The sequence below is a fragment of the Scomber japonicus genome, chromosome 3 (genome assembly GCF_027409825.1).
Source record: "Scomber japonicus isolate fScoJap1 chromosome 3, fScoJap1.pri, whole genome shotgun sequence".
Taxonomy (NCBI): Eukaryota; Metazoa; Chordata; class Actinopteri; order Scombriformes; family Scombridae; genus Scomber; species Scomber japonicus.
Genome location: NC_070580.1, coordinates 27,760,525 through 27,773,007, shown reverse-complemented (window position 1 = coordinate 27,773,007; position 12,483 = coordinate 27,760,525). Strand labels below are relative to the sequence as shown.

The window sequence follows — 12,483 nt, the reverse complement described above, 5'->3', positions numbered from 1 at the left end:
TTGAGGAGTTGAGGAGTCTCATGTAAAATGCTTTTAAGGTCTGTAATATATATTTTATTTATCCTGTATGACTTACTTCATGTAATTTGGGATGCTAATTTTAGTTTGGCACATACTGAAAATATCTTAAAATCTGACAACAAGAATACAGTAACATTTTCTAGTACAACTGAACATTGAACGTTTCACTGTTAGAACACTGACAGCATTTTTTTTCAAGCTGAGAAAAAGTTGGTGAGCTTCTGAAAAAGCAGATCAGTGACAGATGGCAGGCTCACTCCCAGTAATTGTATTGCAGCTTTTGTATTCTGCTGCTAAAAAATAAGGTGTTATCTCCGCTTACAAATGTGAATAAAGAGCAATATGCAAGTTTCATCTGCCCTTATTGATGTATGTTTTTTTAAGGCTCATTTAATACATTATTTTTTCTCTCTCATTAGCAACATGGTGACGAGCTGCACACAGGCTCTCCAGTACTTGTGTGTATCTTAGCCATGCTCTCACCATTCATTTTCCTCGGGGCAGCCTTCCTCTGCCTACCTACTGATCTGCTGTGTAGCATCAACATGCTGGAGTGTCAATTAAAGAGCCCCTCCTGCCCATCTGTGAGAGGACAGATACAGCATCTCTAAAAGTTTCTCTGGCTGGTTTCACCATGCAGCAGCTGCTCAGGTCTCAGAAAATGGAGAGGGAAATAATGTATTTCAGATGTACCACTTGTTTGTATTTGTAGTATTCTTTTTGCGATACTGATTGGTTTGTGAATGCCTGGGCTTTACATTCAATGGGACGTGGTTAAAAAAAAAAGAGGGTTTCAAGGTGTTGAGGCTGGTTTCAAAGAAGACACATCGACTTTTTCATGTGCATTTGTAAGGGCAACCAGGCTGAAGTGAGTGGAAAGCAGCCATATTTCTCAGTGAATATTGAAAAAGAGATAGTTACTCTTAGCAGCCTACATTTTTTTTTAGCATGTTTGAAGATTTTTCTTTATCCCTTCTTCTCCAATGACTTTTGTTCTTTTAAAGCACAAACTCCTCCTTCAAACATCAACAAAATGTTGCAACACTTCCTCACTATAAAAATTGTCTGAAAACGAGTCTTGGTGACAGATGTGTAGGCGAAGTGAGACAGGGTACAATGTAAAACAACACCCACACTGTCTTCTTGTGCACATAACAAAATCTTAGTTTTATTTGATAATATTTCAGTCAAGGACTCTCATTTACTTCAATCTGTATAGTGGAAAGTTCCTAAAACAGATAAAAAGCTTTAATATGCAGCAAACCTTGAATTATTCTTCTTCTAAATTGACAGGTTTTGCTCTTATTAGAATAAAGGTGACACTATAGATTCACTGCTCCTGCTGTAGCTTTGCAAGGCCATGTAACAACACACACTTATTTCCCTGAAGGTTATTGTTTGGCCTTTTGAAATGAATGCATAGTCTATTTTGAAATAGGCTTTTGCACCTGAGGAAAGGTTGTTCTCCTGATATGAATCTCCAGTAATTCCTGCAGCTGTCTTTGACATTTTTGTAACTGGTAAGCGTGTTGTTTTCATCACGTATCAGTCGGACATATTTATTGAGGTATACCATTAAGGCTGATCTGTAAATACACATACACATTTAGTCTTCTCTTTATGAACCCATGTGTTTATTGTAGTGCATGAGATTTGTAGTATGAGCCAGAGCACTGAATCTTTGTTACATACACTAAATTACAGCTGAGTACTGGAAATAGAATATACAGTGAAAATGCTGATAATGTGTAACCTGATTACACTGCTTTCAATTCAGTTACTACATCTCTACATGCCATGTTGAATAGAGCTCTGAAAGGTGGTCTGTACGAACCCCAGTGCTTGATTAAAATGGGATTCATGGTTTTCAACAGAATAATGGTGGTTTCTGAAATGATTTATTCAGCGCATGCAGCCAGCCCACCCAGAATGCACTGAGATCTCTGAGATTAAAGAATGAATTACCTCTATCCTGGTTAAGAAGGAAACACTATAAGATATTCATCTGAAACAAGACAAAACAAGCTGATTAATATGATAATGCTTGATGTAATCTTGCGAGGTGTAAGATCTTATTTCCCTCACTTGCACGCTAAATGCTCCTTCAGATCTGTTTTTCAGTCTGCAGTAGACATGATCTGTCTCCCCACCAGCTCTTCTTCTGTACAAACATGAAGTTTGATGACATCTGTCTTGAAATCTGCAGTCTGGCAGAGCAGTTTCTTATTTGAACTCATCAATGTTTACAGCTATATTGTTTTTTTTTTTTGTGTCTATCTATATCACGACATTTTGGCAGCAACAGCTCTTGCTGACGTTTTGCTGCAGTGTTGTGCTGGTGCTGCTTGTGTGTTACATATGCTGGTGCACTGTTTCTATTTGGTTATTGGGGGCTAAGGTGAGTTGGCTGGGTTTTCTAGTTGTCATGTGCTCTGCAGCAGTTAAAGAGGAGCTGCAGTGAATCAAGTCTGAAAAATTACTTCTCACTCAGTAGGAGATAGTTGGGTGTATTCAAAGGACCTTGTCACTTCTGATATGCTCTCAATGAATCTCAGCCGTTGCCGATCCAAGGCTTCAACCCACTCCCCTGGAAAACCAATGTCTACAGCCCTATTCTGTTGCTGCGTGCCAGGAGATTGTTCCTTCAGAGCTTATTACAGCTTCAGGAATGAACAGGGTGTAGATATGTACATACAAGATGGGTTGTAGTGGGGTATTTGTGTGTCTATTGTCCATGTGTGTATTGTGTGCTTCGAAGGAAGAAAAAAAAAGAGAGAGGTGGGAATGAAAGTGTTAGAGTGTGCTGATGTGCATCACAGTATGGAGCATAGAAACTCAAAATCCAGTTTTAATACAATATTATGTACCTCATGAGCTTGTTTACCACACTCAAATCTATGTAGAATCTGCAATAACCCTCACAGCAGTGAAACAATAAACATAACCATATCAAAACAGATCCATTTAGACACAGCTGCCTTCATAGAGCTGAAAATAAGGTTTTAGGCTTCAAATGTTCAATGTGTGTAAAATATTTAGACACATTTTTCTGGGCAGAATTACAGGTGCTGATGAGTCAGATAATATTTTAGTTACTTTTGGAAACTGTACAACATCGTCTGTTATGTTAATGGATGCTCAGAATCAGCTTAATACAGTGATTTCTTAAGGTGGATGTTTTCCACTTTGCCAGCTTTGAATATACTGTGAAAACCGCTCCCCATCTGTAATAGCATAATTACAATTTCAAACTCATTTCTTAGACCCTGCGTCCATGGTTTGTTGTACTTTTTTACCCTGCAAGGCTCAGACTTAGACATGCTCAAGAGACTCTAAGACCCACATATGAATTCCATTATACTATATGTAATTGATTTTGCCTGTAGTAAGCAGAAATACTAAGGTAGTGTTGGAGTGGTCCATTTGGTACAAAGAGATTTCAGCTTTATCAGTAGCTTATTCAGTCCTTTTGAACTTCACTTTGAACCCTTAATGTTTCTAATGATCTGAAAGCACAGAAGCAGGGTGTACTGGGATAAATAAGGGTTTTTTTTGCAAACACAGAAGAGCTACCCAACTACTAATGCTAATGCAGACAGATTAGGTTTTTTTTGTCAGTGGAACTATATAAACTATATAAAAAGTCAGTACCTTTTCCAATTTGTCAGTCTGATATTAAATCAAAAGTAAAAACGAGAAATGTGATATTCACAGAATCTCACAATATGCTGTGATACAGGCTCAGTGCTGACAAGGTTGAAGCACGTGGGATGTGACTTGAAGTCCTGTCAACCTTGAGAGTCCATGGCAACCTTTTCAATACAAAATGGTAGCTGTAGGAAGATTGTATGAGAGAAAGAAATTAGTTCAGGAGCAGAACTGTTTCTTCATTCCACATAATGCTGCAGTTAAAAGGTTAACCCTAAAAAAGGAAAAAAAGAGGTATTGAAAAGCTCATACCAATACAAATCCCCTTGCCTTTTTTCTGTTTTCTCTGTGCACTGTCTCACTACTCTTTTCTTTTTCATCTTTCAGGAATTCACTCTGAAGCCTGTGGACCTAAGCAGGCCTGAGGGCTCTGACATACACCAAATCCCTGCCCAGGGGAACAGAGGAGATTAAAAACTTCTGATTGAGGTGGAGAGGAAAGAGACACAGAAAGGGAGAGAGGGAGATACGAAGAGAAAAAGCTTATCGTTCACCTTTGTTCTTCCTAATGCCCAAAGTGAAGGATCTCCATAGGCAAGTCTGTGAATAACACCATACACAAGAGCAGCTGCCCACTACTGTGGTCATAAGATGGAGTGAGGGAGTGAAAGAGGAGAAGAGAACAGGATTACACCCTGTGAAAGAGCCAAGCTCACATTCTACATTAATTGAATGCCTAGGAGAGAGGAGAGACATGAGAGGAAGCCTTTTCTGTGCCAACTGCTTCAAGAGGTATTGCAATTAACCCTCTGGCCATCATAAAATAATACCTGGCTTCTGTTATTTTCTGATTGTTGGGATTGGTTGTACGGTGTGGATGTGTTCTTGGGCCGTGGTCATGTTTCAACCCCCGGCGTGTAGACCGGATTGGACCGGCTGTCAACGAAGAAGTCTGATTCTGCCGCTGCTGCTGCTGCTGCTTCTCTACAGCTCCCTCAAGGCCGCTCAGGCTGCCAAATCCAAAGGGCCTGGACACACACATTTGAACTCCATCCGCATCGACGGGGATATCTCCTTAGGTGGGCTCTTCCCAGTACACGCCAGGGGCCACGATGGCAAGCCATGTGGGGAGCTGAAGAAAGAGAAGGGTATACACAGACTGGAGGCCATGCTCTTCGCCCTTGACCGCATCAATAATGACCATAATCTGCTGCCTAACATCACACTGGGGGCGCGAATCCTGGACACCTGTTCCAGGGACACTCATGCCTTGGAGCAGTCGCTCACCTTCGTGCAGGCTCTGATCGAGAAGGACGGGACAGATGTCAAATGTCTGGGTGGGGGAGCACCCATTATCACCAAACCTGAGAGAGTGGTGGGTGTCATCGGAGCCTCCTCCAGCTCGGTCTCCATCATGGTGGCTAACATACTACGCTTGTTTAAGGTAAGACATCAGCACAGTTGTTTTTATTGCCCACTTCATGGCATGTGTGAAATGCACACAACAAACACTTGGAGCTGTGTTTACTGTGGAATACTGTATAATACTGAGAAGCATATTTGTGATTTATTGATTCTCTTATATATTTGTTTGAATAATTAATGGAAATAGCTGAAAAACAACATGAGCTGTTGAACAGTGTGGGACAGCAATATGTGTAAGATATCTGCTGCCACACAATGGACACTTTCATAACTTTAGATGTGGAGATCCCTTGGTAAATCTCATCACTGAGACTATTGCCCTGGAGGGGTTGGTTGCTAAGCAGTGAGAGGTAGCCTATTGCCTGTCACAATACAGAAATGATTAATAGGAATACTACTCGATTTCATTTGCCCCCCTTAGCCTTTCTTCCCCCAATCATTTCGGTGTTTACATGTGCTTACATTATAGAAAAAATATGTTCTGTTCATGGACATTTGGACATTTGATGAATTATTTAACACATATTTTATTTTCTATCCATCCAGCCATAGCAAATGCAATAACTCTTTCTACTTTACTGAAGGTGTGATTACTATTTATTGCTCGGCTCACTGCAAAATAATGCACCTTTCTTTGACTTTAAAAAAACACTTTTTTATAAAATTGTGTTTGTTTGAAAATGAGCACGTTTGAAATTGTTTCATGGGTAATTACACATTTTAGCAAAACTCAAATCTTTTTCACCAGGTCCAGCAAGGTAGTGGCTAATTTAAATTCTGTGGTAATTAAAATGAGGGATTCTTCCTCAGATAACCCTCAGACTTCAAAACCAACTTCAAGATGTTCAGATCCTTTTTGTTCTGCTTTCAGCTAAAAAGCTGATTATAATCCTGACTCCAAAGTTTGCCTTCACCTTGATCTCACATGAAAATTTATGCCTGATGCAAACAAGTTTCCCTCTCATTTTGCCTAAAAGCACGGGGTAGTCAGATGGTTGATGAGTCGCAGAATAACATCCCTGCAGCTGATTTACTGTCTAACTGAAGGCCACTTCAGCAGGCCAGGTGTTTACTGGCATCACATTCAGCTCTGACCTTACTCTCTACATCACCCCAAATGTTTCATGGCTGCCATCTTAATGGTGATTTGAAGACTAGTCGAGGAGTTTCATATTCAAACCTCATTTTATTAGTGGAAGCATAGGATTGTTTGTACAGGAATCTCAGCATCTCTCAGATGAAACACATTGGGTGTAGTTTTTATAAGAAACTAGATAAAATAAGCTCTTATCCACATCATCTGATCAGTTAAACCTGTAGGATTGTACACATATTACTATGACAACAACACACACACACACACACACACACACACTTAATAAATCCAACAGCAACTCTCTGAAGGCTAGAATATGAAGACATTTTCGTAAAAAAACTGGCTGACATTTACAGTGATCTTACATATTTTGAGTCTGCATCATTAATTAAATCAATTAAATGATAAACTACGAGTGTGCAACTGAGTTTTCTCTCTCAATATATTAAGTGAAGAATTGCTGCTTTCCTTTCTCTTATATAATAACTTAACTCAGTATATCTAGGTTTTAGAGTTTAGTCACCTTGGGAAACTATGTTGAGCATTCCTTTTTTTTCTTTACTATTTCCTGACATTTTTTAGACCAAAAGATGAATTGATGAATTGAGAAAATAATTGGCTGGCTGAAATTCATCATTAGTTGCAGCCTTAACTGCTTCCTCCACTGCTATGTGTGATCAACACTGTGGCTGATGTCGCTGTCAGGAGTCATGCAGAAAAGATGCTCCTCACTGCATTAGGTTTTTATAACTCAGCTATTGAGATATACATTTGTTTTTACTTCATCGACTGTGGAAATGATGTCTGGTGTTTTAACATAGCAGATGATAATCTAAACGAGACTCCTGAAGAATAACATAAGACAATACAATGTTGGCTGTTATGCTTGAAGAATCATTTTTTGGAATCAATTTAGTCATTTTCGGAGCTAAAATGCAAAAAATTCACAGATTCCAGCTTCTCAAAAGTGAAGATTTACTGCTGCATATCTTTGGGCTTTAGTCTGTTAGTTGGACAAAACAAGATATTTCTCCCTGACTTGAGGGAAATTGCAGTATACTGGGTGTTTTTCACTGTTTTCTGACAATCAATGGAGAAAATAATTGTCTCATTTATCGATATTGAAAATAATTATTAGTACCAGCCCTATAATACAACATTTATCGAAATTCAAAGTAAAATGTGTTGGTGACATTGCATTAATAACACTGCTGAGCCTTTTAGAAACCCAGAGAAATATATGAAGATAACATAAAACAAGAATAACCTCATTAAATAAAATAAAGCAGCAGCCCAAATTGGCGAATCTGAGTTCATTTGGAAAACTCTGACAAGGGTACAGCGTTGAAGTGGATATGAGGATTTTATTGAGTTTTTATGCTTCATTTTTTGTTTATCTAGTTATTCACAGCAACAGCCTGTAGTATATGTATGATTCGATAAGCTCCCTGATTCCACAGTGCTACAAATCACATGGGATGTTTCTTGCTTTTCATGGCACTTGCTATTAATTTCAGTGAATCCAGTGTAACAGAGCAGATAGACACTAAGGTTTTGTGCATCTTTGATATTCTTATTTTACATATATATATATATTTATATGTTTGTGAGTCTTTTCTTCAGTGTGCGTATATCTCTGTTCATGCATTTACTTAATATACATATGGATGAACATATAGCCGAGCATGCAAAGCCCCGTGCATGAACCTTATATGTCTTTCTGTCTCCCACACATAAAATATGCGTAAATGTGTGCTCATACAGGTAGGAATCGTGTGAGCCACAGTAATGAGCATCTCCAGCAGTGCATTCTTGATCCCACTCTAGCATGGAAGCCTCAAATCCTTCGTCGTTAGCACAGTGCTGATTCCTTCTTCATTAATGCACGTAAGCAATGTCTTTGCATATTTAATTTGGATTTCTCTGATCTCCTTTCTCTTGATCCTCAATGTATATATTAGCAGTTTCCTCTTCTGACTTTTTACATTAAGACAGCCGGAGGTTAGGAAAGCAGCTCCAGTCAGACAACAGGTTGATTAGTTCAGTATGGTGAGATTCTGCCAGTTCATCTTAAGTTATTATCACTTGGGCTCTTGGGTTGCACTATTGAAAATCAAACACTTTCCAAGGCAGGCACCAATCAATCAACATCTCTCTAATTGAATACGAACCATTACAACAATCAAAAAACAGCAAGCTCCTGACTTGAAGTAAAGCAGGCTGGTCAGGTACATAGATTAAACAGTAAACCTTTAATGGAGAGTGGTGTGTGGTCATATAGGTGGGGCCTTGAGTTATGGCTTCCTAGGGATCCACAGGTCAGCCAGATGACAGCTGGTTCTCCTGGCCCTGATGGACCTGCTGATGGCCGTCTCATAACATGCCCTGAGCCAGCTCAACATCATTTGCTGCATCGTCTAGCATTCAAAGAGAAGAGGGACAAAAATGTCTGCTAGCACTGCGGCTAGACACAAATGTTTGCATTAAATGGAGGCAATGCTTGCACGCGACTACCAACACAGCATACTGATGAAGACAAGCACACTCTTAGACATGTGGACATGCGCATTAGTGTATGGTTGTACAAGCACACTCATCGTGTGCAAGATCGCACCACTGAAACAAACACAAATCGACACTTCATACATAGAAACACAAGCATACACAAAAGCAATCAAGCACACTAGCACGCAAACCACTTTAAACCCAGCAGCAGCAGCAGCCACGTTGGTGTAGTTAGCAGGTTTACAGTAAAGTGTTTCCTCAGCACTCAGCTGCATACAGATGTGGTCCAGAGTAGCTTGATGAATATTTTACTTCAACCTTATGTAACAGTAACACAGGGACCAGGAGCTGCAGCTCAGGAACATTTTAGTGTAGTTCACTGTGAAGCGGGAACTGCTGTGACAAGCAGTTGGGGGAAAGATAATTCATGATCACAGACATGCTATGTCAGATGATTTCATTATTAATTTGCATCTCAGATGCAGTTCATAAAGTTGACACACATCACCTATAACACAGATTCTACTATCAGGTTTGTCCTAATTACTCAGCAGGAGGTATTGATATGGATGTCTTATTCAACTCAGCTGTAGCAAAATGTGCCTCTTGTTCACTGAAAAAAAGCAACATTTTTATACATTTCATTTGTTTCTTTCTGTGACTCACGAGTAGCACAATAGATGTGCAGTGACCCAGGAATAAGAAGCTCAGAGATTTTTAGCCTTTAATGCTCACTGAGAAGCATTTTGGTGGTTCCTTGCTCTGACATTACAGTTTACTGCTGCCTGGACAAAGTATCTCACATTCACTGAAGTGGCTAATTTCAGTAGTAAAGGGACCACAGAAGGGTAAAAGAAAGAAAAAAGATCCGTTTAGCGGAAGAAAGTAGAAGAAAAAGATTTTTCATGCAAGAGCACACAGGCATTCAGCATCCCACTCACTCTGACATTTTCCTTCACCCTTAGTTCATGCTCTTGTGTCTAAGTTTCAAATCTAAGACACAGAAGCCGACCTACTGAGTTATTGTTGATGTGCACATTGTGTAGGAACCTTCGCCGCTGACATTTGCATATTTGTGATATCTAAAGGTCTTTACGTTCATTCCTACATGATTTCTACATCCCACATTTGGTCCAGACCTGTGCTGTTATTACGTTGCTCTCACATGGCATTGCTGTAATTAGTGTTAGGCAGTTTAATTGGACTGTTCCCTCATGGGTTTAGTGCTTCAAACTGTCGACAAAAAGTAAAGCAAATAATGTTTAGTGCTGGATAAACACCATAGATTATGAATTGTTGATTACAGATTGCCCAGAGCTGTCTCTGAGCCTTATTTTATCATAGATTCATATGGGATTTCATACACGGTAACACTGCTGGTAAAAGCATGAACCACAGTGTTGAATAATACAGTTTTAAGGCAAATTAGCTACTACGAATAGTACTTTTATGTAATACAGTGAACCAAGATCTCAATTTCAAGTACTGATTCTGTATATTCTGACAGCCTCTCAACTGGCCGTCAGTGTCGATCTTATTCTGCTGACTACATCCTCGTAAATCCAGTCACACAGCAGACTGTAAGGATGGCAGATATCATTAGCAGATGACAGCCTCTTTCATGATTGCTTGAACGAGTGTGCTGATCTATTCTGCAGCTGTTTTGTGGTCAAATCTCCACCACATACCTCTTTCCCAGAGGTGTTCGCCATCTGCTTTGTTGCAACCTCTTTTAGCGAGTTAATGGTTATACGCCCCCAGTTGATGCTCTACTCCTGTAAACATTTTAGCTTCACACCAGTTTGGTTAAAAGCAGTCTTTGTTAGGTTGGTATGATCATTTAAGGAACCACAAAACCTCAAACATTTTCTTTTTCACTCTCAATCTTAGAGCTGATTCGGCTTCTAGAAAAATATCATGTTTGATTTGTTTTTGACGCAGTAATTGAAGCACAATCATTTTACAAGGGAGCTATCCATTTTTTAAAAGTATATCTTAATGAACATTATGTCTATAAAAGGTTTTTTTGTAAGAACCATCTCATATTTTTCAGCTTTTCAAAACATAATTTGAGCAGCGTTTTATCTCTTAGCTGCTGAGCTTGTACTCATTTGAAATGAAGTAATAACCTGAGCAGAGCCCCTGTTGAAAATTTAATCATATCTACAAATTTGAATGCATGCTTTTTGTGTTAATTTAGAATTTGGACACAGACAAAATGAGATCAGAGGTAAAAAGAAAAAAAAAGAAACACTCTAATATTGCAGTAATGTATTAATCTTGCCCCTGTATTGTATTCTATTGCTGCCTGTGTTTTTCTGTACCTGTAAATGGATTTTTAGTTTGACAGTCCTTGAAATCAAACATGAGGAGTTTTATTTTATATGGCCGACATTCATTTTCTTTACACGGTGTTTCATCACTGCTTGGTTGAAAATTAGTTGCCCTTCCACCCTCATTGCATTTCATCATTGTGGATGCCCACACTTTTAAGGACTGCGGAGCACCCTGATAAATAGCGAAAGAGATAATATAGTTTCTTTTATGGAAGTCAATCTTTCAACATCTGGTACATTTCTTTCACTTTTAATCTTGCTATTGTCGCAGTACGGTACATTTTTAATACAAGAAAAAAAATGGGAATATGTCATGAAATGTCACGCTCCATCTCTCCTTGTTCTGATGGTTTTTATCCCCCTATAAACCTTCCAGTGACACCGTAGAGTGACGGCACTGTGTCACAATTGATTTGGCAGCTCATTTGGGGGAATGACAGCTAAATCAAGATAAACTAGTATCAGTCTATCGGGGCGTCATACTTCAACCAACCCCACTCATTCAGTGAGCCAGTGACAATACGACTGTGCACATTGACTGCTTCACTATGAAGCCATTAAATACTGTTTTATTCCTCACTGTACATGTACTTGAATTTCATCCAACAAAGTGACATGTTTAAACTTGAGTCAGAATTGTTAAGATAAGATGAGATATTCCTTTATTAGTCCCACATTGGGGACATTTACATTTTCATAGCAGCAAGTGGACAGTAATAGAATATAAGAGCAGCAATAAGAAAAAGAATAGAGAACAATAAATATTAAATACAAAAAAACCAAAACAAAAAAACTATAAGAACAATAATAGTAAGAAATATATAGTAAAATAGTTGTGACATTATTTACATTATTTACAAGAGTTTGCCAGTTGTGGAGTTTATGCAATTTGATACTGATGCAGAGAAACAGTTACATATAGGAGACAACCACTGGTCCATTTACTGCGTCATCACGTAGTCAAGATGCCATGTCATCTCTATTGTCACACGATCACTGACAGTGAAAGTCCATTTCTGATGTTACTGTTGTTTGCACTACACAATGGTTTTATGTTGAAGCGCTTTACTTACATAGCCTATTTTTATTTCAGATATTTTATATGTTGTGTGGGTGAAGCATAAATCACCATGAGGGGGATACATTTTTGTTACCATAAAAATAACTCACCAAATACAGGGCTATATAAACCAGAGGGGGGTGGAGGGGGTATCCCCACCATCCCTTTCTGCAAATTGCACCCTGCATGGTTTTATTATACAGTGTTACCTTTTACGTCATACAGTAAAAAAAGAGCAATAACTGTTAGATTTAAGGTTCTCAGTATCAACACCTTTCAAATAAGAATAGATTACATTTCTTCATTAGACAGAAAACTGGACTGTTTCATTATTGCCTCAAAATAGGAATGCTACTATAGAAATGGCAAGAAAGTGTAGGGCAGTGTTAGTT

At 38.8% G+C, this 12,483-nt stretch overlaps 2 protein-coding genes across 2 annotated transcripts in view; both read left to right on the top strand.

The window, feature by feature from the left end:
• ilrun (inflammation and lipid regulator with UBA-like and NBR1-like domains) overlaps positions 1-12,483 on the top strand; it is a 217,843-nt gene that overhangs the window by 126,002 nt on the left and 79,358 nt on the right. The gene's annotated exons all lie outside the window — the stretch shown is intronic.
• The window catches only part of LOC128356263 (metabotropic glutamate receptor 4-like), a 130,488-nt gene continuing 122,551 nt past the window's right edge, over positions 4,547-12,483 (top strand). The window contains exon 1 of the mRNA XM_053316752.1: positions 4,547-5,113. Coding sequence (XP_053172727.1) covers positions 4,547-5,113 — 567 coding nt within the window. The remainder of the gene's footprint in view (positions 5,114-12,483) is intronic.